Source organism: Aulonocara stuartgranti (assembly GCF_965226115.1).
Source record: "Aulonocara stuartgranti genome assembly, chromosome: 4".
Classification (NCBI taxonomy): domain Eukaryota; kingdom Metazoa; phylum Chordata; class Actinopteri; order Cichliformes; family Cichlidae; genus Aulonocara; species Aulonocara stuartgranti.
Window position 1 is genome coordinate 14,804,565 of NC_138942.1, and position 26,135 is coordinate 14,830,699.

Consider the following 26,135-nt stretch of genomic DNA (forward strand, 5'->3'; position numbering starts at 1 on the left):
ATATTACGCATATATGAAAGATTACATTTCTCATTATGGAGAAGGTGAAGATCAAGAAGGAGAAATGGAATTAATTCAGAAATTGCTATACGGAAATCCTTCCTCGGGCTATGGGGGAATTGGTGAGAAATTCAGTGGTGTGAAAAAGTGTTTGCCCCCTCCCTGATTTCCTATTTTTTTATGTTTGTCACACTTAAATGTTTCAGATCATCAAAAACATTTAAATATTAGACAAATATTAAAACGTAAATGCTGTTTTCACATGAAGAAGACATGATTGTGGGCAGGAAATGGGACTCTTGAAAGAAGTTTTACTTGTTTGTATATATCAACTGGAAATGATAGATATAGCATTGGGACATTAACCATTACATTGTGACCCACTAGTTTAGGTCTCAAATGTTTCTTTTTGGTTTATTTTGGGGTTTTTTCTAGTTTTGGTAAAAGAAGTAAACTTTTTCAGCCTCTGATGATGTCACTTGGTATCAAAGTGCTAGTCTTTTTCACACTGTGTGTATTGAAATGACAGAAATGCAAAGACCTGCACAAATGCATCAAAAATGATGATAAAGTTTTGTAAACGTGTAGGGAAACAAAAAAGGATCATGTCTGCAAACTTGAATTTTCCAACTTTGCATAATTCTCTGTGGGGATTTATTCTGGCCACAAACCCTCTGCTGACTCCTAAAACAACTCCACAACTGCCTATACTTTTATCCACAAAAGAACAACTAAGCCCAGCTCAGGCCTTTTCCAGTTAGATCTGGGAATAAGAACTGATCTGTCAGTGACATCCTCTCTTTATTTGTTTCCATTTCTCTCTTCAGGCCTAAAGACCTATCTGATTTCTGGCAGGAAGATGGAGGCTCATTCCGTCTGTACCTGTTCCCAAATAGGATTAGCTGGGACGGAGCAAGCAGATCCTTGCTGTCCCACGTCCAGAGTGCACACGCCTGATGGAGCCCCTTCGGCCTGCACCCTTCCCCAAGACAGAGCCAAGGTAAGTTGCTGTCTCTAAGGGAATCAGCTTTGTAGTTAAATATATAAGTATATTTTCTTGGGCTCATCTATCATTGTACAGCTATATCACCTGAGGAAGAACACTGAGCTCTATGTTCTGTCACAATCTCTTCGATGTTCATCTTTGCTCTGTGTTTTTGTGTGGGCGTATCAGGAGCTTTGATAAATATTTTCATTTTTCTTTTTGCATGCATTGAGCTTTCTATTGTCTTGTGTTAAAGGAGCTAAAAAACAGAATTGCTTTGATCCACACCATGCAAAACATCCATATTTTTTACATAAGCTTAACCTTGAGCATCTTTGTTAATTTACCGCTTCATATTTGGTGCACTTGTATAAAATATGCTTCTGTTTGCATGGCACCTCAGTGCATATTAAATTCTAAAGAGTATGAATCTAAACAAAAAACACAGAGATATTGTCTAATCATATTAGTTATGCAACAAAAATGCAGGCAGCATTATAGTGCTGATCGCATACAGTTCATAAGTATTTGGCTGGTGACACAAGTTTGGTCATTTTTGACTTTGTGCAACCCCACAGTGGATTAAAAAAAATTAAACAAGCGAAGTGTGACGAGATGCAGACTCCCAGCTTTAATTCATGAGGTTTAACAAACGTAGCCATTTTTATACATAGTTCCCCTTTTTTCAGAGGACGTTTGGATAGTTGTTTCATGGCCAAGTGAGACCCGTCCCAACAAACAGACAAAGCAGATGTAATATCTCAATCTGATTCTAAGTGTTGAGATTTCATTTAGCTGTTAACTGACACTCCATATGAGGTCTGAAGAGATGCAGATGAAAGCGAAGGAGGACCATCATTGGGCTGAAAACCAAAATGAGAAGAGAGAGAGAAAAAGTCAATGGACAATTCAACAATCTGATGCGTTGTTAAAAACACTGAATGCACTGACCAGCTCAGCAACACCAAAAAGTCCTGAAAGACCACACAAGACAATTGAAGTAAAGATAGAATTAATGCCATGGTTAGGAAAAATACTGTTAAAAAATCATATCATTGTCAAAGTCTGTATTCAAAGACACCTTCTTTGGACAGATGAAACCAAGATTAATGAGTGATGAAATGTGTAACTGTGAAATAGACTCTAAAGCAACACCCGGGAGACAACAGCTCACAGTTCAGAGTTTATTGCACTGGAAGGTTTTTTTCACAGGGATAAGTGCTGGAAAGAGTCTCTGGTAACTCAGAACAGCAACTCTAGGAGAGAAGAGATGAGAGTTACTTCCAGTCTACGGCATGGGCGAGCACCAGAGTAATGAGCTAAGTGAATGTTTCAGAGTTGCTTACTTGGGATGGGCGCGGAACGAGCAGTGGGGTGAGCCACTGGTTAGGTGTTGGGGAAAAAAATCTAATTGACAGGAGGGTGAGCAGGCAGGTGGTTCAAGAAGGTGTTGGATATTCTGGAAAATTCTGAAGAATTGGATATTCTTTAATGGCCAAGACAGTCATCTGAGCTTGGCCCAGTAGAGCTTGCTTTTCAGTTACTGAGGACAAAACTGAATACAGAGAGACACATAAACAAGCAGCAGTAAAAGCCTGGCAGAGCATCTCAAGGGAAGAAAAACAGCATGTATTGTAGACCTCAGGCAGTCATTGACCGCAAAGGATTTTCATCCAAATATTAGAACAATCTTTATATTCATAATAATTTTAGTTTGTCTGACTGCGTATAAAAATGGCTGTAATTCCTGAACAGTTAATTCGGTACTTTTGTTAAACGCCTTAAATTAAAACTGAAAGTCTTGGTCCTTTATTTAAAATCCCCTATGGTGGTGTACAGAGGCAAGACTATGAGAACTGTGTCATTGTCCACACGCTTATGGACCTACCTGTGTGTCCATCGCCGATCTTCTCCTTATTTCTGCCTTGAAGGGAAATTTTCACATTTGCCAAAATTGTACCGCCATAACATACTCAGCAAAACCCTTAACACATCATTTTTTTTATTAATTAGCCTCAAAAACCTTTACTGCTGTAGCATAAATTCACCCAAATTAATCATCTGTTTGCACACCGCGATCTCTGCACAGCTCTTTTATCTCTACCCGGACAGGTGGAGAGTGAAGGTGCAGTAGAGAAAAAAGGAAGGCATGTGAGTGGTAGAAGAGGTAGGGCTGGAAGGTGGGGTTGGCTTCTCATCCCAGTATGGAAATGAGTTAACTCAAGCAGAGGGGACCTTGGAAGTACTGCCAAAACCTGTCTGCCTACCACTGATCACTTCTTCATTTGCAGCTTTTCATCTTCAGCGTAGCTCTCACACAAATCTGGATGAGTCTCACACTGAAGGATAAGACATCTTAGAAAAAAAAAAGCTTAATAACTGTGAGCAGGTGAAAGGATGAAACGTGAACGGCAGGCGTAATCACAAATGTTTCCATGTTTTTAATGTGACAAGTAGGTGTACATTATTTGCCATCTCTTTGTATTTACATTGTTTAAGCTACACAGTACTACTTTATGGCACCTTGTGCTTCTCTGTGTCATGGTCAGTCATAGCACAACAAGTATCACACAGATCTCTCGCTCTCGCAGACACACTCGCCTGAAAATAAAGACCTTGAGCCAGTGCAGACCTCCTACACACAACTTGTTAACTCTTTTATTGCCATCACTGTTTTTTAAACATTGAAACATACTATCATAAGTGTTTCAGAGTTTGTTAGATTAATTTAAAACATGTTAGCGTTCCTGCTTTGCCTTTTAATGGCACATTTTAGCTCTTTTGCCCTCACAGCAAAGCTGCATCACACCGACGTATCTTGTTGTATTTTTATCAGCTCGTATGCTCTGCTTGATCTGCGTCACTTACTTCATGAATTCTCTTCCTTCCTTCTCTACTCCCTTTCCTTCTGTGTCACCCGTCTAATCACCCCACAGTCCCCCTGTCTTTCCTGCAGCGTGGCACTGATAGCAGGGGAGGATCAGGTCCTGGAAGAAGGCATGGTGCACAATGGCTGCCATGACGACCACAAGACCAACAGTGGCAAGGTTAGCTAGTTGATACCACCTTAACAAAACAGAGAAAACAATATTAAACAGTCAAAATGTTATTTGTCTGACTTTCACATTTGGAAAGACTCATAGTCTAGTCTACTTTTTGTCATTATGGTTCTAGCAAATATGGGCACATAGAGATATTTCATTTACACATACCCGGCAGCTAAAAAAGGTCTCAAAAATAGTTCAAAGAAGTAGAACTCTATGGGTCCCAGATGAACTGTGCCACAGAGACAACCATTTAAATTGGTGCAGCTGAAGCACAGCCTGTAACTTTCATATTTCCTATTCAGACTCCTTCATACTATTTCTGACCCATTTCCACAGCCACATCACACGTTCTTCTTTGTAAAGTCGAGTACCTCTTTCACCTCTTCACCTCAGGATGCCTCAAATTTGAAGTGCTCCCCAGTGATTTCTGCAGGCTGCAACCCCAAGGCTTTAAACGGGTTGCTTAGTCCTCGATTAGAAGCTTTGACCAACAGCCAGACGTCACTGTGTGAGATGCTGCAGGAGAAGGAGAAGAAGACATGGAGCGGAGGAGCCATGGGGATGGATCATTCAGCGCTCTTACCTCTGCGATCCAAGAACTTCAGGGAGAGGAGTGATGCTCACTTTGTAGATGTTATCAAAGAAGATAGGTAATCCAGCATTAACAATATGCAGTAGTGGCGTACTGTATAAATACATGGGCACCGAAATGAAGAAGAAATGGTCAGTGCATCATGGGAAGCCTCTCAGCACACTGAGTCTTTAGCAACATAATTAAGGGAGGCTTCAGGCCCACATGATCCAGCCCAAACTATATGCTTTATCAAAAAGGAAAGTTTTTAGCCTTAAAAGTAGAGACAGTGTCTGTCTCCTGAATCCAAACTGTGAGCTGGTTCCACAGACGAGGGCCTGAAAGCTAAAGTCTAATAGTTAAGTGCTCACATTGTGGTAACATAGTACTGTGAGGTCTTTAAGACATGATGTGGCCTGTATATTCAAGGTTTGTGTGTAGAGGAAGCCAATGAAAGGAATCTGGAAATATGCGAGAATATGATCTTCTGGATAAGCAGAACATTTTTCAGGAAGCTTTTAGAAGTAAAGTTAAACAAACAAGTAAAGCTGATCTATTAGGCACTTTTCATAGACTATCACAAAGTGTTATACACAAAATGACTAAAATAAATAAGAACACTAAGTGCCATAATAGCCAAAAAGGATATAATAAAACACAATCTATTAAGAGCCAATGTAGAGAGTATAAAAGAGGAGTAGTGTTGGCTCCTGATAGACTCCAATCAGATAAATATAATTCAAACCAGTGCAGAGCATTTCCTTTAATGCCAGTGCTGCGTTCTAGTTTAAGTCATAAAATGTTCAACGTCATCAACAGTATTTAATGCAACACTGAAGTCTAAGAGGACAAACACACAGCAATGTCCACAGTCATAGACTTTAAGAAGGTCATTAGTAACCTTTACTAGTGCTTTTTCGGTGCCATGGTGAATTCAAGACTGTATCCATTCCATTTAACCATTCCTCTGCAAATGATCACATAACTGATTTACAACATTCTTTTTGAGAATCTTTTAAATAATATGAATATTGGAAATCTAATTGGATCAACTTTTAAGCAAAGTTAAAGGCCTCTGGTGGGTAGCCAGTTAGTAAAAATAAATAGAGCACTTAATGGTAAGACTTCTTTGAACAGCCTTCTATGAATGGGGTCTAATAAACACACTGATGGCTTGGATGAATTCATTATAAAGTTGGTTAGGAGAGATTAAAAAGCAATAATTGAACAATTAATACATTTTAGCAGCGTTTATAGTTGCTTTAGTTAACGATACATTTGTGGGAAGGCTGTGAACATATGTTTTTTCTTTAACATTAACATCTTATTTGTAAAGCAATGTCTGAATTTCACATTTGTGCTCTCACGTGCACCTCCATTGTCTACAAAATGCTGAGGGTTCCAGTGAATGTGTGAAAATGGCTGAAAGTACTTGTAAAATGTAACTTTGTGTGTCTCTTGCAGTCTCATGAAGGACTATTTTTACAAACCTCCAATAAACAAGCTGAGCCTCACCTTCCTGGAGAAGAGCCTGGAGTCTGCGTACCGGATAAGCTACCAGGAGGAGGTAGGTGTTTGTGTGTGATGAAATGTTGCCTAACATAGTTACCTTTGGTCTAGCTAAGATCTGAGAGTCATTCAGATAAGCACGCATAGTATGCTTGCTTGAATTTCTATATATTTATCTTAGCTTGTTCATGTTTTCCTCTTTGTCTGTGTCTGGTAGCCCGATAGTGCTGCGTTATGACCAGACCGCTCAAGACTGCGGCAAAGGGAAATCACTGCAGGACCTTAGAAGCAGTTTAGTTTTAGGTTGTGATGTCCTCTGCTGGTGTATCATCAGAAGTGCATCTTAAGGACATGGCTGCTGCTGTTGCTACAGTCTCATTAACAAATAATATGTAACTAATCACAAATAAGATTTATTGAAGCTTGTTAAATTTGTAACATTCATTTTTATTTCTTTTTTTCATTCTATTCAAGGGGGATCCAGCTTTTTTTTGTAGTTGCTCTGTGGTTAAATTTCCTAATATACCACCAGTATTAAGACAGATTTCCTCTAACACCTCATTCTTATTTATGAATCCCCTTCACGCTACCTTAATAAGCATATTTTTACGATTATACTCTTTCTTTTTTTCTTTCCTGCCCTCTGTTTCCTCTTTTCCCATCCTCCCAGGTTGAGACCCAAGCAGCGGTGCAGACATTTGCCAGCCCAACATTCAGTTCTTTCCTGGACATGCTCCTGTGCTGTTTAGTATTTCTGGCTCTTTCATTGGCCTGTTTCCTTCAACCGCTTGTTACCCAGCAGAACCCATCCACACCGGCACTCATTCTCACAGCTGTAGCCACAATTTTGGAGGTCCTGGCTCTGCTGATTGCCATACGGTGAGATACTGAATGCAGGAGAGGCTCAAGCCAGTCAGACATTATCAGAAAGTCTTGAACATATTTTATTAAATTAGGAGTGCAATACAAAGAATAGAATAGATTTATATTCCCTGTTAATAAAAACCAAAACTTTGAGCAGCTCTAGGCGGGGCAGCAGTATAAAAATAGACAAGAAATATGGAAATGAACAGATAAACACAGTGAGATAGTATATACAGAAATAATAATGCAACATGATAGTAGTCGTATGGTACTGTAAGCACACCCTACCACCCTCACCAGCTGTTGTAGTCCTCACCACACTTGTTGACTGATAGAAGTTTGGCCATCAGGGGATGAGAGAGGTGAGTATGCTCTAAGATCCCAACAGACTAACGCCTCTTATGGGCCTTCCCGACTTGGCAGGAGAGGTGTGTGGTCCAGGTGAGGGCAGCCTAGATGTGCACACATCATCTCTACTTCTTTCTCAAGTATGTTGAGAGAAGAATTCTTGGTACGCTTAGATTTTCTGTAATACCCTATCATTGGGGCATTATAGGTTGTTGGCCCTGCGTGAGACTGGTGGCCTGTCAATGCTGTACCCTACCTCTTTCCCCCTTGACCCTGATAAGGATAAGTGGAGGAGAATGGATGGATGGTCCTTATCATTTCCTTGTTCTTTTTAAGAGGGAAGAGATAGTAGAGACAGTGGTACTCTTATCTTCAAGCTGTGTACAACCCATCTGAGGGCTAAGTCCCAAGCTGATTTTTGGAACTTTTAATCAGAGGCTAGAGGAACTGTCTAACGCAAGAATTGAGTGGGTGCTTTGCTCACCTCAAAGTATATTTAAAAGATGACCAGGAGGAGAGACAGAAGAAAAAAATGTTGGCATGGTTAATATTGGACTTACAGGTAAAATCTGTGCAGAAAGAAAATGTATAGACCCTAAAACAAAAAGAGAGAGGAAATGTTTCCATCTATATCATATATAAATCAGCCCTTTAATAATTATATCTGCAGCCAGTTTATTAATCAAGCTGGGATCACATGAGAACACATAAAACTATAAAATCTCTCACATGTCATCTGTATCAGTCATCATTTTCTGGGTTTCTTTTCTCTCCAGGATGGCTTTTTATCTGGACAGTGTGCTGACCTGCACTCGAGTGCTGATGACGGCCATGTCAGGCTGGATAGCACGCCACTTTATAGGAGCTGTCCTGGTGTCCCTGCCTGCTGTGGCAGTATTCTCCCATGTCGCTTGTGACATGCATCACTCCATTCAGGTGAACTAAAATTTCATGTTTATTTTATGCTTTTAAAAAGGGATCTTTAGAGTATTAAATACTGCTACTGTTGTTTGATCAAGTTCTGCTTGTCTTACTTCATCGTTAATTATGTCTTTAACTGCTGTATGCAGTATGTAAGAAGTATTGTAGTTAGTATTGTTTACAGTATGATCTACACCTTTTTGACTGATATTGTGTTCTGTCTCTTGTTTTCCTAGTTTACCATGTTCATCTGCTGTGCTGTCATCATAGCTATTATTCAGTATTGTAACTTCTGCCAGCTCAGCTACTGGATGCGCTCAACACTAGCAACACTGGTGGGACTGGCACTGCTGGCTTTGCTCTTCAGCTCCCCCTGCAGGTATGAGATGCATTTATTTTACTGCGGAGACGTCAATAAAAGGAAGTAATAGTTTTGCTCTTTACAACCCATGCAGTATTTTTTGGCATGGTCATTTGGTCAGTTCACTTAATTATAAAGGATAATGTGATGATGAAAATTTCAAGGAGGGAGGTCCATTCAGTCAGCTTTTGTTTATTTCTCATTCATAATCCATAGAAACACATACATCTCACTTGCACTTAACAATCTTGGTCTCTTCGATAATAAGCTCATGGCGTCATTATACGCTACATGAAGTTTCCGTAAACTTGCTTTCCTGGAATTCACCTACAGATGTGCCTTAAAGTCTGTACATGCATTAAATTTACATAAGAGGATGTTCACTTGTGCATACATCATCAGACATTCCCTATAAATGTCATTGTCTGTCATTTGATCTTTAATAAGATATCCAACATACCTGACCTTGTATTATCTGATGGTTTAAACTCTGGAAATCTTTGGTGTTTGCCCTCTTTGGTTTACAAATCATGACAGTACGCTTGCAGGCATTACATCTGATGTCATGTTCCACAACATAACATAACATGTGAAGGAGCTGCTCTAGACCAGCACCACTAGGACTAAAGAGCACAAGACCATCTCCATAGATAATATGATTGACTAGCAAATTGCCAACCCTGCACCCAGTTTTTACAGTCATCATCACAAAGATTAAACAAACTGGGACAACATTTTTCTTTGCCTAACTCGATTGCTCACTGCAAATGGGGCTGAAATGGTGTCTTTCAACATCTGGTTGCCACTTCAATAAACTCTCACATTGTATTTAGCACCCTTCTTTAACTCAACTTGCAAAATAGGGTGTGAGCGCAATCCCCAAATAGTTGCCACAAGAAGAATTTGTTAGTTTTACAGTGATTTACAAAAGTCGTGCTGTTTTCTAAATGTGGTCAGGTTCATTTCGATATCAAGCGCAAAAATTAAATATCGATGCAATTAACAGTAAACTGTGTGTCTTAAACATTAGTAAATCGGTTTGCATGTTTGATTTAAATGTTCTCCTCCCTATATTTTGCACCCTGAAAAATGAACTCTTGGAAATACATACATAACAGGGTCAGTCGCAAAAATCTCTGCCTCAAAACTTTTGAGGCATCAATGACAAACATAAAAACTAATGAATTCTTTCCTCTTTACAGTTGCGTGCCATTTCATGCTATGAACAAGTATAATGTCCGTGAATTGAAATCATTTTTGATGTTCTTATTTCATGAATTAATGTTGCTTCTGCTTTTTCTCTTTCAGTGTCACTAAGAGTCTGTTTTTCTGGTAAGTATGATTATTGTTGATGTTTTGAAGTGCATTATTTCTCACTTCTCATTTCACATTAAAACTGGACAAAAAGCTTCAACTGAATGGGCTCGGTTATTATTCCAACCAAGCTCTTTAATCCATGTCAGCTTCCTGCCTACTTCCTACATTTGTCTCTCACTATCAAATAAAATTAAAGATAAAACAAGACAAAACACACTATGCCTTCAACAGATAGTGATAGTGAACTGAGATTGAATGGGTGAAATAAGGACACCAGCCAGACTCTAGGCTCTCTGCCACTGAGGTGCTCTGACTTTCTATTCTGAGCGATGGCAGTTTGATTTTGGTGAGATGCATTGAGTTTATAGCAAATGCTGCATTTGATTATTTGTAATCGTAACAGCTGCACTATTTCTTAAAGTATTCTAAACTTTCCTTTCCCTCTTTCTTCTCTTTTTTCTCTTTCTTCTCTTTCTCAACCAGGTCTGATGGCCAGAACAACAGCAGCAGCAACAGCAACACCTCCATTGTCATGTCTGACAGCCCACTGGAACTTGACCCACAGACCCACCCACAGGACCTTCTCGGCCGTGAGGCCTGTGTGGCCTTTTTCCTCCTCCTTCTCTTGGTCTGGTTTCTTAACCGTGAATTTGAGGTCAGTTACCGTCTGCATTACCATGGCAATGTGGAAGCTGATCAACACCGCATCAAGATCCAGAACATGAGGGACCAGGCCGACTGGCTGCTACGCAATATCATTCCCATACATGTGGCCGAGCAGCTCAAGGTTACCCAGAGCTACTCCAAGAACCATGACAATGTGGGTGTAATATTTGCCAGTATTGTTAACTTTAGTGAATTTTATGAAGAAAGCTATGAAGGAGGTAAGGAGTGCTATCGTGTCCTCAACGAGCTGATTGGAGACTTTGATGAGCTCCTACGGAAGCCCGTCTTTGCTAATATAGAAAAGATCAAGACCATTGGTGCCACTTACATGGCAGCAGCAGGACTCAACGCTCAGCAGTGTGCAGATGCAGCACATCCTCACGCCCACCTCCGAGCTCTTTTTGAATTTGCCCTTGAAATGATGCGTGTGGTGGATGACTTTAACAAGAACATGTTAGGGTTTGGCTTTAAGCTTCGTATTGGATTTAATCACGGGCCTCTAACAGCAGGCGTAATTGGCACCACCAAGCTTCTTTATGATATCTGGGGCGACACGGTCAACATTGCCAGCCGCATGGATACCACAGGCGTGGAGTGTCGTGTCCAGGTCAGCGAAGAGAGTTACTGTGTTCTTAGCGGCATGGATTACGAGTTTGATTATCGCGGCACAGTTAATGTCAAGGGCAAAGGTCAGATGAAGACCTTCCTTTATCCTAAAAGCAGCGATAGTGGCCCGGTGCCTCAGTACCAGCTCTCAGTCTCTCCAGAGATCCGAGCACAGGTGGATGGCAGCATCGGGCGCTCACCCACTGACGAAATTGCAAGCATGGTCCCTGCAACCAGCACCACTGCAAGCAGTACTAATACTATGGTACCCAGTGCCAGCACTGGTTCCCCTAGTACAACAGGGCTTACTCACGTGAAAGAGGTAGATAGCCGTGAAAGACGTCCCACTGCAGAAACTTCTGCTGCCAGGCGATCAAAGTCTCACACTGGCCTGACATCTGTACATATAACCAATCTTGAAGGACCCCCTTCTTTGTCAGAAAACAAACAACTTATCATCTCAGCCCAGCAGGATACATCCCAAAGGTCAACAAATCCCCTGAAGGATATCAAGAAGGACAATTGCGAGGATGAAACTGGCGGTAATGTTGGCGAGTTAACCAGACTCTAGAAATCGTCAAGTGTGCCGCTTTCATCATCAATCCTCTACCCTTTAAGCTCTCATTCCTTCCAGCTGGCATGTGTAGAATCACTGTACATTTGGTCCTACTTCAGTTGGCGATGGAGGATGTGAAAAGACCCCAAGCTCTCGCCTCACCAGCCAAGAAGCAAGTTGTTTTTTTTTGTGTGTGTTTGTGACAATATAGCCATTTTCACACATGCACTGCAGTACATAATTTTTACTAGACATTACCCAATTGAGCTGCATATAGGAGCACAAACATTTGATCAGACTTCAAATTGGCTTTCCACAGTAAGCTCCTTATAGCACAAAGTGTAGGCAATGTCCAGTTGGGCCTGTGTAAAGATAGAAAAGGCACTTATCCTGAGAATTCGTGGCAAAGGATGGACGTTATGTGTCCTGCTTCTTGCACATGCTAAGAAAGCAGCACCTTCATCTAAACCAAAAGGAGTATTTCCAGCAGCGTGAAGTGGACTGTCACCTGCAGCATGTGAGAAGGGACAATTGTAGATGTTCTGGTGGGATACAGTGGGGCAAAAAAGTATTTAGTCAGCCACCGATTGTGCAAGTTCTCCCACTTAAAATGATGACAGAGGTCAGTAATTTGCACCAGAGGTACACTTCAACTGTGAGAGACAGAATGTGAAAAAAAAATCCAGGAATTCACATGGTAGGATTTGTAAAGAATTTATTCGTAAATTAGGGTGGAAAATAAGTATTTGGTCACCTCAAACAAGGAAAATCTCTGGCTCTCACAGACCTGTAACGTCTTCTGTAAGAAGCTTTTCTGTCCCCCACTCGTTACCTGTATGAATGGCACCTGTTTGAACTCATCATCTGTATAAAAGACACCTGTCCACAGCCTCAAACAGTCAGACTCCAAACTCCGCCATGGCCAAGACCAAAGAGCTTTCGAAGGACACCAGGAAAAGTATTGTAGACCTGCACCAGACTGGGAAGAGTGAATCTACAATAGGCAAGCAGCTTGGTGTGAAAAAAATCAACTGTGGGAGCAATCATCAGAAAATGGAAGACATACAAGACCACTGATAATCTCCCTCGATCTGGGGCTCCACGCAAGATCTCATCCCGTGGGGTCAAAATGATCATGAGAACGGTGAGCAAAGATCCCAGAACCACACGGGGGGACCTGGTGAATGACCTGCAGAGAGCTGGGACCAAAGTAACAAAGGTCACCATCAGTAACACACTACAACGGCAGGGAATCAAATCCCGCAGTGCCAGACGTGTTCCGCTGCTGAAGCCAGTGCATGTCCAGGCCCGTCTGAAGTTTGCCAGAGAGCACATGGATGATACAGCAGAGGATTGGGAGAATGTCATGTGGTCAGATGAAACCAAAGTAGAACTTTTTGGTATAAACTCAACTCGTCGTGTTTGGAGGAAGAAGAATACTGAGTTGCATCCCAAGAACACCATACCTACTGTGAAGCATGGGGGTGGAAACATCATGCTATGGGGCTGTTTTTCTGCCAAGGGGACAGGACGACTGATCCGTGTTAAGGACAGAATGAATGGGGCCATGTATCGTGAGATTTTGAGCCAAAACCTCCTTCCATCAGTGAAAACTTTGAAGATGAAACGAGGCTGGGTCTTCCAACATGACAATGATCCAAAACACACCGCCCGGGCAACAAAGGAGTGGCTCCGTAAGAAGCATTTGAAAGTCCTGGAGTGGCCTAGCCAGTCTCCAGACCTCAACCCCATAGAAAATCTGTGGTGGGAGTTGAAAGTCCGTGTTGCTCGGCGACAGCCCCAAAACATCACTGCTCTCGAGAAGATCTGCATGGAGGAATGGGCCAAAATACCAGCTACTGTGTGTGCAAACCTGGTAAAGACCTATAGTAAACATTTGACCTCTGTTATTGCCAACAAAGGTTATGTTACAAAGTATTGAGTTGTATTTTTGTTATTGACCAAATACTTATTTTCCACCCTGATTTACGAATAAATTCTTTACAAATCCTACCATGTGGATTCATGGATTTTTTTTTCACATTCTGTCTCTCACAGTTGAAGTGTACCTCTGGTGCAAATTACTGACCTCTGTCATCGTTTTAAGTGGGGGAACTTGCACAATCGGTGGCTGACTAAATACTTTTTTGCCCCACTGTACATGTGTGAAAACGGCTCACAGTTGGCTGATGTTATCGAGAGTGGAGGGTGGACCACAAAGATGGTCTTAGGCAGTAACGCACAAGAAAAGGGAAAATGTGACAGCTGACTCTGGACCTTCTCTTGCCTGTCGCAGATCCCATTATCTGCCATTAACTTATTTGATTATCTTTAAACCTTTAATCTTGATTATTTCTTTCATATGTCTTTTTAAGTGCCTTTAGAGTAGAATATTATGTAGACTAAGCCTTTATAAATAAGGGAATAACAACATAAAGGGAAAATTGTAAATTAGAAAGCTTTTCGGGAAGAAAAGCTTTGCTTTTGTTACAGGTTTACTTTTTAAACTATGTTTTGCTATGATAGTTTTGCCTTTTATTAAAAAGAAAAGCAACAATGTGTAAAACATCACAATATGTGACAAGCGAAGGGCAAAATTATGTACGAGTAAAAAAAAAAATGCACCGCACTAAAATCCTGCAGAGCCTGTGTCCATGTTGTTCTTGAAAACCAGAAAACGCATCAGGAAAGGCACAACGGGAACAAATCGGTACAGGCTAAAGGCAGACGAGGCTGAGCTGTGAGTTGTCGAGTGAGTGTATTGCTCTTATGCAGTGTGTGTCTGTATAGTAAGATCACTTAGGCTTTAATAAGGGGAGGTGCCTATGAGTTACTCAAATGACTGAAACTGCAGGTTTACAAATAGAAACTTGTTTGCTGATGTGGCAGCTTTTTCTCTGGCCTCAGTTAAGATCTTTGCATTGCCTCAGCACTGAGGCATGATGGTCTAAACTGCATTTAATCAGCATGCTCGCAGCATCATAGGCTAACTGCTACTAGTGTTTGTGCCCTCTGCACATCCAGACTCTTGTAGGAGCTCAAACTATCTAACTGTGTTTAGTGAGTATTTTAATGGGTCCTACAAGATGCTGGCGTACCTATAGAGTGTCTTAAATTGTGTCTTAATTTCTTTTTTTTAGATGGATTAGAGAATAAAACTGCCTGGGTTAGCTATGGATTACACTGTGTGTTAGTTGATTGTGTTTTAGGACATGGATGATCAAAGTGGAATGTCACAATAAAAATGTGTTTAATAGTGTTAATTGTTACACAAAACTTGAACTTTCTATCTGAGGCGTCTTAATCTACTTTCTGTTATCTAAAGGACATTACTGGATGCAAACATCTGGACACTTTTACAGCTTCATACTTTCAGTGACATGAAAACTTTACATAACGGCATTGTAAATGCAAACGGCAGTGCACCAAAAGGTATTTCATAGAAGGGTCTCTGTGCTTTTCGCTTTCCCTTTAATTTTTTCTATCTATAATGTCAGAACAGTTTTCATCTCTCTTGCTGTTACATTTTCTTTCTTCTGCTGTTTAAAAAAAAAAAGGATTGTGTGCTCAGACGTAAAAATGGTTTCACCAGTGCACCATTTCTTGACCTGAACTCAAGTAATAGAACAAGCGTTGCAAATAAAAATAATTCATCATCAAGTAATTTATGTAAGCTGCTGCAGCTAACAACACCTTAATAGTTAAATAGTTTGCTCGCATTGTTTTCTAAGTGTGGAGTTAGGGTAGCTTGTGCCTTTTAAATTTAAACATGTCATATTTTAAAGTTAGTTCTGTTGCTTTTCATTTCTCAAGACACTTAATATTGATCAAAATTTAAAATACTGACGCTTGTGCTTGAATCATTTAATTTGATAAAATATTGAAAGATGAGATTTCAGCAGTGCCTTTTCTTGACATGTATAAGTAAATATAAATATGCCAAATATGTGACATTATTTGGATTTATTGCGGATTTTAAATTCCTTTTTCTCTTTTATTTTATAATGTTATAATAATTTACTTATGCAGTTGGTTTAAATGTAACAACAATGGTTTAAAAGGGAAAATAACCTTCCTTTGCTTATGAGCACACAACCCTTAGCACCATTCCATTTTTTTTGGTTTTTTTACACTGTAATAAAGGGAATAACCATTACTGTTCATGGTTAAACACTTAATAGTGGTCATAATTCTTGAGTGTTGAGCTACCTTTTAAATGGAATTTTCCTTAATAATTTTGATAAGCCCTGTTGAATAAGCTGTTTGTTTGTTTTTTACTCTGAACAGGTGAAAATCTGAAAGGTGTGTTAACTCACACATTTGACATGCCTTCTTTTTCCCTTGTGTCACCGCAAACATGAGCGCATCTTTTGATTTGCTGTGATTTAATGAGATGTGAGTGGCATTCTGAATCAGCAGAATGGCACAAATATTAATGCCAAAGAGTGTCATTGCCATCTCTTGGATTTTCTCTTTTTGTTGTCTTCTTAATTTGCAGGTATTTTGTGCACACCTTGTAGTCATCATATACTAACTGGTAAAGGCGCTCATTTTTTAATGTGCGGTATGCCTTTATATTGTATAGTATCTGAGCATTTTCTAGAATTTATATAAGCGCATGTATTAGAATATTACTTGTCTTAAGAACTGGGTAATTTTAACAATGTTGGAATAATACTTGCATGTGTGTTTAAAAAAAAATGTGTGCATTTGTAAAACTTTGTGATTGTGTGTATTTTGGAAGAGATGCTCCAATCCTAGCAGGAATGTGAACAGTGAGGCTTCAGTTGGTAGAGATTTAAGTTCCTTTTTAATCCAAACTAGCCAAATAAAACTGTGGAGACGTTGCAAGACCTCTCTGGTTGGTAGTATTGAAAAGTAGCCCGCTGTCGATCCCTCTAAGTTTTAAAGGGGGCCTATTATGCTCTTTTCTGGGTCATTATTTCGATTTTTGCACTCTAGTAAAGTAACTTTGGATGATTCACAGTTCTTTATCACCTTTACCCTACGCTATATGGACACATTACACCTACAAGAGCTGCTCAGCCATGTAAACTGATTTCATGAAGCTCCCAGTTTACAGTTTTTGTGCTGATGTTAATGCAAGAAGAGGTTTGGGACTCTGCAGTTACTGAGTCAGCAGTAGAAAGTGTCTGAAACCTGAACTTTGGGCTTAAAGTGAATTTTTTTTTCTTTTGTACATCAACCTCATTATTCAAAACTTTTTGGTTAGTGTGTCTGATATTGTAACATAAAACAATTATATATGAGAGAAAAGAAGAAAAGCATAATGGGTCCACTTCTATGAACTGTTGCTTTCTTTGGATATGTTTTTGTATATAGCACGCTAACAGGTGAAGTTAAATTTAATAATAAATAAAGTCAGTTGCTGGGAAATGTTGTCCTAATGAATTTATAGCCTGTATACTACCAGTGATAGATTGAAACAATAGACGTACATGGTACAAGTTTTTGTTTGTTTGTTTTTTACTTTACACTTACCCTCAAATGTATTTCATAAGCAAACTGTGTACTTTCTAGTCCAATGCATTTAACTGAGTGCAGCTTTTTAATTATATTTCTTAACTGATTATGCTATCCACCAATACAGGCAGCTACAAGATTTCATGCAACTTAAACATTGGTGCATCGATACACATTTATAACAAAGACATAAGCTCGACTGTGTGCTTGGCTAGTACTTCATTGTAGTTTTCTGTTTTCTAGTTAGTTTATATATATATATATATACACACACTCATACTCTGAAAGGTGCTTCTTCCCAAAAATTAATCATCTACTTTCACACTTCACAGAGAATCTTCACTTGATTTTTATATAAGTAAGTAGACATAAGTTTGATGGGATAATATGTAAGTTTTTAAAACCTTTCCTGTAAGCACCAATAGTCACATACTGGTTTATCATAGCTTGTGTACTTGATAGTGTATTCGCTAAAAGTAAAGGCTGCTTTATCTGTTTCTATATAACAGTGTATAGCATTGACTCGCGTTTTAGCCTGGGAAATACAAAAAAAAGTTCCATTTCAGGTAGCGACTGTTGGGTGTTTGAAAAGTTTGAAACAGGTAGCTCGTTTTTTCTGTGTAATCCACCCCTAGAGGCAACTTCTCGTACGTCCACATGACGCACGGTGGGGACACAGGTTTACGTCAGGGCGTCAGCGCGCCTCCCCCCTCCCCCCACAGTCTAGCTGGGAAGAAAAAAAAAACTTTTTTGTATCGGAGGAATCAACAGCCGCCATCTTGACGCGGCTCATAGTCTGGATTTCGGGGGGAGCATTAAATTAAAAAACCGATCGGAGCCACACGGAGCGGACTCAAACGGCTTTTTTCGTGCAGAAAATCGAAGCGTGAGCTCTTCCGATTAGAAATAATGCAAATATGTGAGGGCTAAGTGGGGTTTTGTCGTCTCGAAAGCCCTCTGTATATTTGATTTCCCTTTTAGAGAGCGCCGCTTCTCGCCGTATCGCCGTCCCGAGACGCTTTATTTATCGGGAGACAGCGACCAGAAAAATAATCCGTCTCATAGAAAATATTTTTCGAATTTTGATCTTTTTATTTAAGCCAAAAACGGAATTTATGGCTGCTCGTTTCGACTGCGAAAAAAATGATTCTGTGCGGACGTGAAATCGGCGATCTGCGGAGAAAGGGATTCGCTTATGCTTCGTGCCATATTTTATGATTGATTTTTATTTATTTTTCTCGGACTGAAATAATTTTTGGACGTGATTATTGAGGATAATTATGTGGGTGTTGGGTGTTGGATTATCATGGGGTGATCTTAGGTGGCGAAGCGTGGCGCTGTTGCCTATCTTTTGAAATCCTTTTTCTCCAGGCGGCGTTTCGCCAGTCTGCCAGTCAAAGAAAAGGAGGAAAAAACTGTTAAATTGCTCCTTGGCGCCTAACAATACAAGTGACCAGCGACTGCAAACCGGGGGGCGAAGATTTGGACTGATTTCTACTTTTATTCGTCGGTGTCTTTAAGCGCTTGTAATATTTGCCGACGAGGATGGCTGACAATCTTATGGATGTGGGACCCCCCACTGCAAAGCGACCCAAGATCAATTCACCTCCCTCAGGATCAGATGGCCCAGGTAAGGACAGGGCATTGTTTTTAGTGTACCTGTTGTGACGAAGGTGTAGTAGTAGTAATAGTGGTAATCACAGTTTTCAAGCTACACTGTGCACAGTTTGTGCCCCTCAACAGAAGTGAACGCATCATCTATGTACAGGAAAGCGGTCACTTGAGCGGACTGCAACTTTTCACAGGAAAACAGCACATGGTGATGTTATAGGAATAGTTTGCTTTAATCTATAGATCACAAAATAATGGCTGTAAAAGACAAATGGCGTAAAAGGGGCTCAAGCTCAATGCATTTCCATCACACGAGGTTTTCAGCTGCTCAACAGGCAGAATTTGCTCCCAACTTTTCAACCTTTGTTGGGATAAATGTTAAATGCCTCAATTGTGTTTTATCATCATAATATATCTTAAGATAAGGAAAACTACAGGGCTCTGGCAGCACTGATGAAAATGCTGCTTCGGTGTCTGGAGTTGAATCGCACTTTGTGTCGTGCTCCTTGACACTGGAGCCGTGCAGATTCGTGACAGCACAAGCTGTTGATAAACCTGCTGTTTGACTGAGTGATAGTCGGACTGCCAGTGAAAGATCAGGTCTTCCTCACATGCTGAAATAGGTTTTTTGCTTTAAGTTAGTTTAGAACACGAACTGGACAGCAAACTTTTCTGCTGTTTTTTCTTCTTCAGGGAAGCATATTTGCATATCCTTTCCTGTTGTAAAAAGCTATCATGGGGAAGTCTGAGGCGTTTAGAGGGTAGCCCAATGGTCTGCCTGTTAAGCGGTGAAACCTGAAGAGCAACTTTGCTGATCCTACTCGAGAAAGGACTTTCGAATAAGACGGAAGGACTTTTTTTCTTTCCTTTACACGGCATGCCTCCTCCTTACAGGTTATGTCACCCTGTGATTTGTGTTTGTGGTTAGGAAAAGAAAACATAACAGTCTATTGGCTTGTTTGATATGATGAGCTTACTTTTTATTTTTGTCCCATTAAAATAAGAAACGAACGCATGACTATAGTAACAATGCAAGGATTGCTTCGCAATTACATGGGGACTTTTTAAACTTGAGGACATCCTTTCTTATTATGTCTCTTTAAGGTACACCTCAAATAGTCCAGTTGTATTGAAAAATACACTTTTGAATCAGAGCTGTGGAAAAGTAATATGCACTATTTTCACTTTGCTGAAAAGCTACTGCTGCAGAAGTACTCTGTATATACTTTCCATCTGTATACAGTGTAGTTGTCTACCAATTTAAGCCTTGATGACGTTAAGGGTTTACTCGTTGTAAGCATCAAAAAAGCATGTAGGGTCTTATTTCAGTGAAGACTTGCATTTCATTGCTGGGTTTGCATTAGTTAATCGATTCCTAATAAGATTCCTAGGTAATGCTAAGAATCTTAATCTTCAGGTGGCTTATTAAGCTGAAGCATCAATTTTCAGGAATATGTTGAGCTGTCAAACTTAGAATGGTGAAATGAGCTGCTCATATATTAAAATGCATGGCACTAAGGTGCTACCAAAGATGTGAAGGGGAAAGAACACAGCATGTTGTGGAGATAAGCAAAAAGAAAACCACCAAAAAATACACTGAGCAGAAATTAGGTGTAGCTTAAGGGGAGTGATAAAACACAGTCGGGGTTAATGTAAAAACTAATCTCCAGGTCGCCTACCCAGAAGGGTAGCGGGAACCTTCAGATGTTTCTAAATCTCCCTGTGGGAAGCACTTAAGTAGAGAATCTCTTTAAGTTTGAAATGCAATTTTTTTTTGGGAATGCTCAATAAGGTTTAAACCCATGTAGGTCACCCACCCAGAAAGGTGACCGAAACATTCGCTGGGCAATAAAGCAGCCCTACCTGGGGCTTCTTCCTCCTCCACTGCAGTTGGAAACTATCTGTTTTAGTTGATGTTCACACAAAATGTATGTTTTTAATAAGCCATTGTAGGATGTTTAGTGTTTTCCACAGGAGCAGTAGAGATGCAGGTAGATGGTTGCGCACCCATGTTTTCTTTAAAGAATTATTAAATGTTATGTTTCAAGAGGTGTCCCTTTGCATGTTTAAGTGGGGCTATATGTTAAAAATAAACAGGGCAATAATGAGCTGCATCTTTCGGATATTTCTGTTCTGCTGGTTGGATTCAGCATAAAGATTTTGCTCAGCAGCCACCGGGGGTTTGTTGCAGGAGCGCATCAAGCATATTTCCACACTCTTTGGGTTCTGCTTAGGGTGGACACCCCTCCCCCTGACCAGGAGGACCACTGCAGCAGTGCTAAACAGCTAACCCTCATATTTCCCTGGTTTAAAGGGAAACATGAGGGTTAGCGGTGTAGCAGGCACACAACTTTTAAATTAAGAGCAAGGCGATCGTCCACTAGTAAATCAATAGAGGAGCGTGTCACTCGTGGTGCAACACTCATTTTCTCTCGGAGACCTCCTCTAGTTTAAATTGTGGCATGCTCGAGGGATAAAGACCAACTGTAAAAAAACGATTGTTCTGTTGCTCGTCAAATAAACGGAATTCATATTAATTCCAAAGTAAATTGTGTGAATGCAGTCCATTCAAATTTCAACGCTAATTACTGACTGATCATTTAAATATTGTGGGGCTTCAGCGTGTTTGTCCAAATCATCCTGACTGTTATTTACACATTATATTGCCGACTGAGTCACCTTGGTAACTATTATTAGTAGTTGGGCCGATAGGAACGACATCACCCTATGCCACATCAAGCCAACTGTGTACAGAGCTGATGTTCACAGGCACAAATTAACAAAAACATCAAATACTGCTAATGTGTGACTTTTTTGTTTTTTGTTTTTGTTTTTTCCCCCATGGTGCACTACTCTCTTGTCAGTATGTGCCTGTGGCTTCAGGCCAGTGTCGCTTGTTTTCATTTGTATGACTGAGTGGGCGTGTCAGCACCACAGGCAGTAGCAGCCATCTTCAATCCTACCGCTCACCTAACGGGTTTCTCTCTTCCTCTTTCTGGCCTCGGTGTCTAGGAGACTACCAACTCCTGGGTGTATTGGTAGTGTTCAAGAGTGCTAAAATGTGCTTTTCACCAACCTCTGGATGTGCTGGCTGATGTCTCGTGTGGCGTAATTGGTGGAGATGAGAAGCAGGTGTGGCACTGGATCGCTAAAATCCTCTGAGAAAGTATTTTCAGCAGTTTAATTCATTCAGTTCCTTGCCCCAAAATTAATAAAAAAATTTATATTTTGTGATCTTAGATCGTTTTGCCCAGAAATTTTCTTGTCCATTTCTCTAAATGGTTGCGGTTTTTATAAACACACGGCCGCAAATGATTGCAGCCCCAGCTTTACATGTTTCGTGGGCAGCTAATTTTGAACATCTTGAAATCATCATAGTTCTTATAAAACACCATATTAAAATTTTTACAGTTGCAGTGCCACTCAAATGAGTGGAAAACAGCCCACTCGCACGTTTTCTCTTCACATACAACAGTACGTTTCCTATATTTCTTTGTTTCATCAGTTCAGAGGTTTTCTTTGATCATCATACCTAATTAAAAGGGAGCAGATTGTCATATTGGTCTTTTAAACAAGATTTAAATGTATAATTAACATAATAAAAATAATTGGTACAGAATACATTAACAACACACAAACAGTGTTTTGTCAGAGGTCATACAAGATGTTAGTAAGTATCGTGCTCTCACTATGTACCTATAATTTTTATACAAAAAACTTTGGCGTATATTCAAATAGAAATCTTTTAGAAACAAGTTCTGTCACTCTGCAGCCATGTTGGTAACACCTTGGGGCAGTTATTTAGAAATAATAAGAATAAGCCTCTAGGTGTTGTGTGCCATGGGTTTTATGATAACAATGTTACAAAGGAAATGGCAAGAATAAGCAGCCGAATGAACCCATTGTATGTTCTTTGGCCAGTTTTTTGAGTGTGTGCAGTAAATAATTTTTCCCATACACCCCTGTTAAGGTCTTCCCTTTGCATTGCTCACACTCTAAAGCCCCTTTTCCGTTAGTACCTACTCAGATTGACTCGGATCGGCCGGTTTTCCATTATGATCTAGTACTACCTAACCACATGCGTGGTTGTCGTCATTGCAAAGTGTTCGAGCGTACTGCGCCATAATTAATATGCGACATGAACGCTACAAAAAAGGTGGACGTTGAGGCAAGAATATACCTGCAGCTCGGTCTGTGGTGGGTTTTTTTTTTTTGGGGTTTTTTTTCCTTCTTGGTACATATTTCCCTCGTTGCCGGGTTTCAAAATTGGCAGTTTTAACTTTCGTGAACTTAGATACTGAGTAGACTCTAATGGAGAAGGGCCCTTGTCCACTAGTAACTACTTGGGTTGACTTGGCACAGCTTGAATTATTTTTTAGGATTTTCCATTAGGTGATGGTACCAGATACCTTTGTAGTGCCTACTCAGCTGGAGTTCCAAGTGATCTGAAAATTTTATGTCAACAGACTGCATACCACGGATTGGCAGAGGTGCCATTTGATGAGTCTTGAGAGTGTCTCCTTCACGGAAATCAAAACCGCCATTTTTAAAAACCCAGAAACGAGCACAAAAAATACTGACAAAAAGCCGAGCAGCAGGTACACCATTACTTCAACATTCTGCTTTATTGTGGCGTTTGTTTGTTTGTTTTTTTTTGTTCTTTTGTGCCTGTCCCGTTTGGCTCTTTTGCCATCAGAATTGTTGTCTAAAGGCAAAGAAAGATGCCCAACGGATTTACTTTACCAAATTGACCATCCCAGCCTTGCCATAATGGTCCATTTGATTCACCTTTTATTGTTTATTTTATTTTCACTTACTGAATATGGGACAGACTTGACTGGGGGAAAGAAGGGGAGAAAGAAAGAGGGAAAGAGAAACAGCTGAGAAGAGGGACGGGGGAGAAGGGCAAAAACCAAAAACCAACAGAATGAGCAGAAAAATAAAAAAAAAGGAAAAAAAAATGCATATATCAATCACCTGGGTCACCTGCTGAGAAAGAAAAAAGAAAACAAGCAGAAGAGAACAAGAGTAATAGAATAAACAACATCACAATGATATATGGGAATATGACAGTAAATATTAAATATTAAACATTATTGTGCAGCACATAAGATCAACAGAACACAGTGTGCTTTGAGGTAGGAGCCAAAAAGGGTGTAGTTTGTGGGTGTGATCACCCGTGTGTACACCTGTGAGCATGGACGCGTTTGTTTTTTGTTTTTTTAAAAGGTTCCTTCATGTAATGATCTGCTAGAGGGTGTGGGGGGGCCACAGCCCCGTCCTCCAGGGCATGAAGCAGGTATGGAGGAGATCAAAACTCCAGACATCCAGAGGCCCCCAGAACACAAGAGACCAAGGAAGACCAACAGAGGGGCAGCCACGCCACTGTCCCAGAAAGAGCTGAGGAGAGTCCCAGATGAGGGCTCACTCAGCAGCCGCGGAGCAGAAGCCAGGGGGAGTTGCAGTGACGCGCCCGTGAGCTCCGCCGGCAGCCAGCCGTGCCTGAGTGACCGAGCCCCAGGCCGAGAGGCCGGGGGCACCCCACCTCCGAAGTGGCCCGAGCAAGCCCCAGGCTCCAGGCCCCGATAAGCGGCCGCCAAGGAGTGAGCCGGTGTGTACCTGGACGCCCACCCCCGGACACAAAGAACCACCAACGCACCGATGTCTGAGGGAGTCCGCCACTGGCAGGGGAAGTGGTGGTAGGGGGAGATATTGTGGCGTTTGTGTCACATACAGATAACGTCACGGGACTTTCGGCTGTGTTGCTATAATGACCCCATGGACATTAGGTGGTAAATGATTGTAATGGAAAACAACCAATACCGGTTTGAGTTTTGTCCAACCTCCTCGCTTTGAGCCAAGTAGGAACTAGTAGACAAAGGCTATATGTGGGATGTCCAAGGCAGCAAGCTGAACTGAACAATGGGCTTTGGCTAAAATTTTCATTTTATTTTATTTTGTTTTATTTTTTAGTCAATGTGTGTGAAGAAGGCAAAATTGCTCCATTTTCCTCATTTATAAAGTCTTGATTTCATTGTTGGTTTATGTCATTTTTTTTATTTTATTTTATGTTTGTATTTATTTTTAAAGAGCTGTAGTGGCTTCATAGTGTAGTGGTTTACACAATTCCCTAACATCCGTCATTCAATTCTGCGAGGAGAGACGGATCCCTTTGCAAAAGGCATCCAACGCTACCCGCTGTGGTGACACCTTGTGTTATCTTTTAGTAGCTTTTTTATTAAGGCAGTATTCGCATGTTGTGGTTGCCAGTGCCGCAGCATACACGATACATTTGTCGTCAAACTTGGTGCACTCCAAAGTTTCCTCCCTTTCAGGAGGTTACCTACCTTAAAGGAGGAACTATAGGAAAAGCAGCTTTTCATATCAATGGTCACTAAGTCATAAAAACTGCATTTAGCGAATTATCTGATAATAGAGAAAATTGATAAATGCCAGATAAAAAGTTTGGTAACTGAATAAAAATAAATCTAGAACCTCCTGCAGTTTATACTTCCACTCCACATGTGCAGTTTCACAACGCAACTTTAATTTACAACAAGTCCAACAAAATTGAGGCCTCTCATCAGAGTGTTTGAACAAATGCCATGCTAATTGATGGTGTATGGACAAAGAACAAAGCACAAACGCAGGTCGGTTCCTGCCACAGAACATTGGCTGAAAAGGCACGCAGTGATTGCTGCTACAGTTTAAGTTACCGCAAGAAACTTGTTAACTTGTTGGCGAACTTGGGTTCTAATTCACTCACATGTTGCCTGCATATCTAGATTAGATTAGATTAGGTTAGATAGAACTTTATTAATCCCTCGGGTGGGTTCCTCTGGGAAATTCGATTTCCAAAAAAAAGCACAGCACCGACAGAAGTTACAGAGTTACAGAATATTTTATATATACACACACACACACACACACACACACATATATATATAAATACAGAGACAATATAAATAAAATATACGAAGGGGATAAAAAGAATAAATAGGAATAAAAAATAAAAATACAAGTGAATTGCACATTTCAAGTATTGAGGTCTATTTGCACCATTGACTATTTACAAAAGTGTTGCACAAAAGGTATTTCACAGTGAGGTGAAGAGGCACTACAGCTTAGTTGTTCCCCCCTCCTTTGTCCTCCTGTTTCCCCTCCCTCTCCCCTCCAGAGAGGAGTTAAACAGTTTGATAGCGTGTGGGACAAAGGAGTTTTTAAGTCTGTTAGTTCTTGTCTTTGGGAGAAATATCTATAGCTGATATAGCTCTGCTGTTTATCCAGCG

The 26,135-nt window shown here is 40.5% G+C and overlaps 3 protein-coding genes across 4 annotated transcripts in view; 2 read left to right on the top strand and 1 right to left on the bottom strand.

The window, feature by feature from the left end:
• LOC309704822 (adenylate cyclase 9) overlaps window positions 1–17,148 on the top strand; it is a 45,809-nt gene extending 28,661 nt beyond the window's left edge. Inside the window, exons 2-10 of the mRNA XM_082530272.1 lie at window positions 828–1,000; window positions 3,922–4,032; window positions 4,426–4,682; window positions 6,068–6,170; window positions 6,783–6,991; window positions 8,101–8,260; window positions 8,482–8,624; window positions 9,915–9,938; window positions 10,407–17,148. Of these exons, the coding sequence (XP_082386398.1) occupies window positions 828–1,000; window positions 3,922–4,032; window positions 4,426–4,682; window positions 6,068–6,170; window positions 6,783–6,991; window positions 8,101–8,260; window positions 8,482–8,624; window positions 9,915–9,938; window positions 10,407–11,766 (2,540 nt within the window). The 3' untranslated portion in view covers window positions 11,767–17,148. The remainder of the gene's footprint in view (window positions 1–827; window positions 1,001–3,921; window positions 4,033–4,425; window positions 4,683–6,067; window positions 6,171–6,782; window positions 6,992–8,100; window positions 8,261–8,481; window positions 8,625–9,914; window positions 9,939–10,406) is intronic.
• tedc2 (tubulin epsilon and delta complex 2) overlaps window positions 1–26,135 on the bottom strand; it is a 278,694-nt gene that overhangs the window by 243,177 nt on the left and 9,382 nt on the right. The gene's annotated exons all lie outside the window — the stretch shown is intronic.
• crebbpb (CREB binding lysine acetyltransferase b) overlaps window positions 17,938–26,135 on the top strand; it is a 46,019-nt gene continuing 37,821 nt past the window's right edge. For both annotated transcript variants that reach the window (XM_082529344.1, XM_082529345.1), the window contains exon 1: window positions 17,938–18,865. In XM_082529344.1, coding sequence (XP_082385470.1) covers window positions 18,781–18,865 — 85 coding nt within the window. In that variant the 5' untranslated portion in view covers window positions 17,938–18,780. The remainder of the gene's footprint in view (window positions 18,866–26,135) is intronic.